Source organism: Henckelia pumila, chromosome 2 (genome assembly GCF_033568475.1).
Source record: "Henckelia pumila isolate YLH828 chromosome 2, ASM3356847v2, whole genome shotgun sequence".
NCBI classification, from domain to species: domain Eukaryota; kingdom Viridiplantae; phylum Streptophyta; class Magnoliopsida; order Lamiales; family Gesneriaceae; genus Henckelia; species Henckelia pumila.
The window spans coordinates 134114557-134121030 of NC_133121.1; the positions used below are offsets into that span (position 1 = coordinate 134114557).

The 6474-nt window shown below is 33.8% G+C and overlaps 1 protein-coding gene across 1 annotated transcript; it reads left to right on the forward strand.

Moving 5' to 3' along the window:
* The first annotated feature begins 2396 nt into the window (after positions 1 to 2396).
* Positions 2397 to 5597, forward strand: LOC140881733 (putative late blight resistance protein homolog R1A-3). Its single transcript, XM_073287277.1, has one exon. It carries the CDS (start codon positions 2457 to 2459, stop codon positions 5466 to 5468), a length of 3012 nt encoding a protein of 1003 aa, XP_073143378.1. The 5' UTR covers positions 2397 to 2456; the 3' UTR covers positions 5469 to 5597.
* Positions 5598 to 6474: the final 877 nt, after the last annotated feature.

Below are 6474 nucleotides of genomic sequence, written 5' to 3' on the forward strand. Positions count from 1 at the left end.
TTGCGGAAATGGTATCAGACAACCAAAAAGATGTACAAGTGGTAAGGCTGTAAGCTAGGAATTGCCGTTTATAAGCTTAGATGTTTCAGAAAATTACTTGTTGAATCGTAAATTGTTGGATTATGTAATAAAAAGACGGCTACTTTGTGTCTTTTGCTGCATTGTACTGTAGAAATTTTCTTGTTCCTATAGAATGTCGGAGAACAATGCCCACTGATACTTCTTTCACACAAAATTAAGACTCCGTTCGGACATTTTATTAAGTGTTCTATTTTTTCACAATTTTTTTTTAAAATTGTTTTAATTATTAGTATGTGTTCGAACAGCTATATTTTTTTTAAAAATGTTATTAGAGTTGAAAAATATGTTTTGACAACAATTTTTTAAAAAAATTATAACTAAAAATAATTAAGAAATTAAGTGTTTCGATTACTATTCTATTAAAAACATTTTAATTCTCATTTAATCTGAGTTTTTATTCTAAAAAAAATAACCATCGACTCTTCTTCGAAAAGTATACTTATTGAACACAAATTTCAGAAATGTTTACAAAAGTTTTATAAAAAACACTCATAAAATACTATTTTTTTTTAAAAAAATATTTATCTGAAAAAAACCTACATCATTCAATGTATTTCAAAAGAGAATCGTGAAAACAAATTCATCGTTGAATTTTAACTATTAGTATTTGTATAAATCTCTATCTTACTATTTAATTAAAATTCTGCATTCTATAACCGCACCCCCTATATTAAATAATTTTTTATTTTTTCTCTTTAAAAAAAATTTAAAAAGTTACATTAATGCCTCTTTTTTTTTCCTTAAAAAAGTTATCACTTATTTGTAATTTCTCATTATTCTTATCATTAATTTAAACTTAATTTTCTATTTTATTAAAATATCATTTTTAAAAAAAAAATCTTAACACTATCTCTATATTAAATTCAATCATATTTTTATTTATATTTTTAATATTTTAGATTAAATAATGCACCTCTAGCTCTTAAACATTTGAATATTTAAACAATCAAAATAACATGAAAATTAATTAAGATAAAAAATATATGAAATAAAAAAATTATGTATATAGACACATCACATACAAAATCATTAATTATCAATTAAAGTTAAATCCCTAATACTAACCAACTTTTAATATGTTGATGAAACATTTTCAAAATTCTGAAAACGTTCTTTAACCACTCAATACCATATTTACAAAGCTCCTTTCATCTTGTCTATTATCTTCTATCATTTCAATTTCAAAATTTGATAATTTTTATCCATTTTTAAATTTTTTTTTAAAAAATAGTTTCTTTACTTTATGGATCATATGCATCGTGTGTGCCATAGGCCCATAACATGCTATTGTATTATATATACTAGTCACTGCCGCGCATGCAATGCACGTGTAACATAATATATATATATATATATATATATAACTTGTGGATCAAAAATACAATTTTATAAAATAATTATTTATTTTTTTTATGGCCGTTGAATTTGTTTTAGTGGAGCAGTTTTGTATAAATTTATTTATGAGATTTTTTGAAAAAAAAATTTACTTAAGAGAATGACAAAATAAGAAATAATTTTTGATATGTCCATGACACATCAAAAACAGTTTTTCTATTGTCGTCAACTATTATAAAGTAGTATATATATATATATATATCATGTAATCAAATTTAATTAAGTAATAAGATTTTTAAAATCTTGTAATCTTAAATTCCGAAAAAATCAAGCTTAAGTTGAAAAATTCACAAATCCCCAAGAATGTTTTGTGGTGGTATAATAAGGAATAAATATATTAATGCTCTGTATACTGGGTAAAAAATTTAGCTCAAATACTAACATTATTTAAACTACGATCCCATATTTAATTCGATTAATTAAATTAAATTAGTTTTACATGCTGGCTAGCAATGATAACTTATTCCATGGGACCACTGGAAAATTCCATGGCGTGTTCCGTAGGAAAATCCCAAGACTTTATATTACACGGTTAAATAGAACCGTTTTCATTGACTACTACTATATTGGCAAGTTGACTTTGAACAAAAAGTGCATATATTTTAAATTAAAGCTTAATTAAATTCACTTACTATGAATTATTTAATTTATATTTATATAACCCAAACATAGGTTAGATAACTAGATATGCTGTGCACACATGCAAAAAATCTGTGTTTTTTTTTTGCTCAAATAATCTGATATCGATAAATGAATAAGTATACTTTGATATTAATAAGCTCGTTAACCAAATCAATAAATTATGTTCGAATTTTTCCCACATTTTTTTGTCATGTGTGGAAATAAATTCCTCGAGGTTGACTTTTTGACACGCCAAAGATTTGAATGAAGAAAAATAAAAATCCATTTGCAAAGTACTACTAAGTTGTCCATTCTTTTCATGTACTCTGAATTAAGCAATTCCCCGCTGGAAATCAAACATGGATATGGCTTATGCATCTCTTACCTCTCTTGCTCAAATTCTCGATCAAATTTTCTGGCACATTCGAAATCATTTACTCTACAACAGACCGCAGATTGAATCCCTTCGCGAAAAGGTTGGTTTCTTGCAAGAATTTATCGAAGATTGTGACCAACGAAGGATCAAAGTATCCCAAGATTTGGAAAATCAAATAAAAAAAGTAGCTCATCGAGCAGAAGATGTAATAGAAACCAAGATGGTGGATGATATTCTTGGGATATCTCCACGTCCTTTGGAGGGTTCCACTCTCTTTTGCCAAAAGATAGAGACATTAATTCAAGAATTCGATTCCGTGAAGAAAATGGTTGTGGAGACAAAGGAAAGCCAGGGCATGAAATATGTTCAACGTTCAAGAAAATCTTATGGTACTACAAGCTTGTCGGGACGTCCTGCCGGTGGCAAGATTAGTGCCGTGGTTGGACTCGAACAACACTTGGTTCGAGTTATGGAAGAACTCACCGCACAGCAGCCCAGACGTCAAGTGTTTCCTATCGTAGGGATGGGAGGTATCGGTAAGACTACTCTCTGTAGACATGTTTATGAAAATCCATTAATCGTACAGCATTTCCATGTTAGTGCTTGGATCACTGTTTCTCAAGAATTTAGTGTTCGAGAAATTATTCTAAGGCTTCTACGTGAGATTAAAGAACCACTAGATGAAGAAACCGATGAACTAAGAGATGATGAATTAGGAGAAAAATTGCACAAAAGTTTATCGGGTCGGAAGTATTTGATCGTCATGGATGATATTTGGGGAGTTGAAGTCTGGGACGAGGTAAAAATGTTTTTACCAGACAATGGAAACGGAAGTCGGATCATGGTGACGACTAGGCTATCGGATGTGGCTCATAGGTTGAGCTCGTGTAGCCCTTATACAATGGATTTCTTAGATGAGTACGAGAGTTGGAGTTTGTTGTATCAAACTGTATTTGGTGATCAAGAAACTTATCCTGTCGAATTCGAGGAAGTCGGGCAACAGATTGCAAGAAATTGTAGAGGACTTCCTCTGGCAATCATTGTGGTTGGCGGGCTCCTTTCGAAATCTGATATGACAGGAGAATATTGGGAATATGTAGCACAACACCTCAGCTCAGTAGTGAATTCTGAAAATGATGAACATTGCTTGAGTATGTTGTATTTGAGTTATCAAGACTTGCCAGTTCATCTAAAACCATGTTTTCTTTACATGGGAGTTTTCCCGGAAGATGGCGAAATACTTGTCTCTAAACTCATCACATTGTGGGTTGCTGAGGGATTTCTAAAGCCCATTATCGGCAAAAGCTTGGAAGAAGTTGCGGAAGATTACTTACAGGATCTTATTGACAGAAACCTTGTCATGGTCCGGACTCGAAAATCCAGTACTAAAATGAGAAGTTGCGGGATCCATGACCTCTTGAGGGACTTGTGTACTAAGGTAGCTCAGAAAGAGAACTTTTTTTGGCTGATACCTGCAGAAACAGTCCCAGGAAATTATAACTGGCTCCAGACAGATTTCGATGAGGCCCCTCGATACGTCTGGGGCAGCCAAGCTTATATTCTTCAAAAAATCAAACGTGGAATTTCAAGTTTATTTGGCTTGAAAGGTGGCCATCGCCATCGCCATCGCCCTCGCCCGTCCCCTCCTCCGATCCACTCCTCGACGCAGACTCCTTACAGCGGCAACATCCCATCCAGCATAAAGGATACTCGATGCCTTGTGATTCCGAAAAATTTTGATACGTGGCAAATGTATAGAAGAGCAAAATCAGCATCATTCACTCGTTCTTTGTTTTCGGGCAACTTGTACTTGACGGGGCATCTTTTCTACTGCTTCAGATTGTTGAGGATAGTGGACGAGTTCAATGACTACTCCCCAGAATCAATTCGAAAAGTCGTTAACTCTCGGTACCTTGCTTGTAGCTTCTGGAAATATCATTTAGACTTGAGCATTCCTCCTTCGATAGAATTGTTACGGAATCTACAAACTCTAGTCTTCAAATCAAACTCATCATCATATGAGAGTTCAGAGCTTATCGCTCTTCCATCTGAAATATGGAAAATGCCACATCTCAGGCATATCATGATCGACGAAGCCATTTTGCCGGATCCCCCGCGAACCAGAGTCCCCAACACGGACACGAGGTCACATTATTTACACAACCTGCAAACACTCTCAACTGTAAGAAACTTCAGGTGTGACAACAAGAATGTCCTGGAAAGAATCCCCAACGTAAAGAAACTAAAGATCAACTGGAAAAGCGGCCCATCGTATTGCTTCCATCTCAACAATCTAGTCCATCTCCAAGAACTCGAATCATTAAATTGCAAATGGTCATGGAAGATTTCACTGGGGAACCAGGCCTTCCCAGATTCAATCAACAAGTTAACTTTAAAAGGCCGCGGGCTTCGATGGGATCAGGACATGAGCATAATCGGTTCATTGCCGAATCTTGAAGTGCTGAAACTGTTTGGAGCCTTGGATGGGGAAGAGTGGATTACCTTGGAGGGGCAGTTTCTGAAGTTGAAATTCTTGCTTCTCGAGAGTTCAAATATGTGGCGCCATTGGGAAACAGAGAGCTCTCACTTTCCAAGACTTGAGAGTTTGATTTTGCGGTATTGCATGAAGTTAGAGGAGATCCCATATGGTATTGGAGAGATTCCGACGCTTAAGTTGATAGAGTTGTATATGTGTGGAGAAGAGGCGAATTCATCGGCGGAGCAAATACAAGAGGAGCAATTGAGCATGGGAAATGAAGATCTTCAAGTTCGTGTGGAAGGCAGTGTGAATTATCTTGATAATGATTTGGATGAATTGTCCAAATTGAAAGAGTATCTTCGAGAACATCCTATTAAACCAAGTCCCGTCCTTGGCTATGCTTCTAGCAATGCTCAAGATTCTGAGTGGGAACACCAACTTGACTCCGATGAGGAAGAAGGAATTTCAACAGGCAACAATGAACTATTTGTCTTCGGGTTACAACCTTCGCCCTAGAAAATTCCAACCTACCCCATGGTATTATTCTCATGGGACGATGTATATATTTTATTTGTTCAAATCATGTGAGATCCATATAATTCGGTGAGACCCACATGATTTGAATCAATCAATGATTGCCAACTATCTCATAAGATAATATCCATGGGATAGGATCGAAGCTACCCTGTGCTAGACTTGGTTTTATTAAATTTCTTTTAGCTCATGTTTAAGCATCTTCGAGTGCAACTTATGTCTACGTTATTTTGGAGGTTTGGCTTAGCCGCCTCCTTGTAATGCTTTCTATTATCAATAACATTGTGACGAATGTCACCATTTGGTTAAAAAAAAAATTCCAACTGGCCTAATGATAACTTTTTGTTCGAAGGTGCTCGTATTAGTAGAGTTGGTCAGTTGGTCTATTGTATAGTACCGTATCGAAAACAGTAGAGTTGATGTATTGTATAGTACAGTACGAAAAATTGCATACCGTGTATCATATAAAAATTTTTGTTATAAAAAAAAAATTAAACCGATAATATCGAAATATCGAAGTTTATGGTATAAAAAAAATTTTAAACCGATATCATACCGAAACTTTCGATATAATACATTTTTAGTATATATAAATAGTATGCTGATTATACCAAAATTTTATGTTATATCGAAATTTTGGTACAATATCAGTATATATCGTTTATAAAAAAAACATTTATATTTTAAAAAATATTATATATTTTTAAATTTCTATCAATTGTTTCGGTATTTCGATATATACCAAAATTTTCAAATTTCAAACAATTATCGTACCGTACAATACCAAAAATTCGATATTTTTTCAGTGCGATGATCTTTATATACCAAAAATTCAAGATTTTTTCTCACCACTCAGTATTAGATCCTTATCAGAGCAACATTTGGATGTTCTTGTGTGGAGACTAAATTACGCGTTGAGTTGTTTGATCGACCACTTGGGAGTTTTTGCGTAGTAGGAGTCACCTCATGTAGGGGTGCAAATTAATCG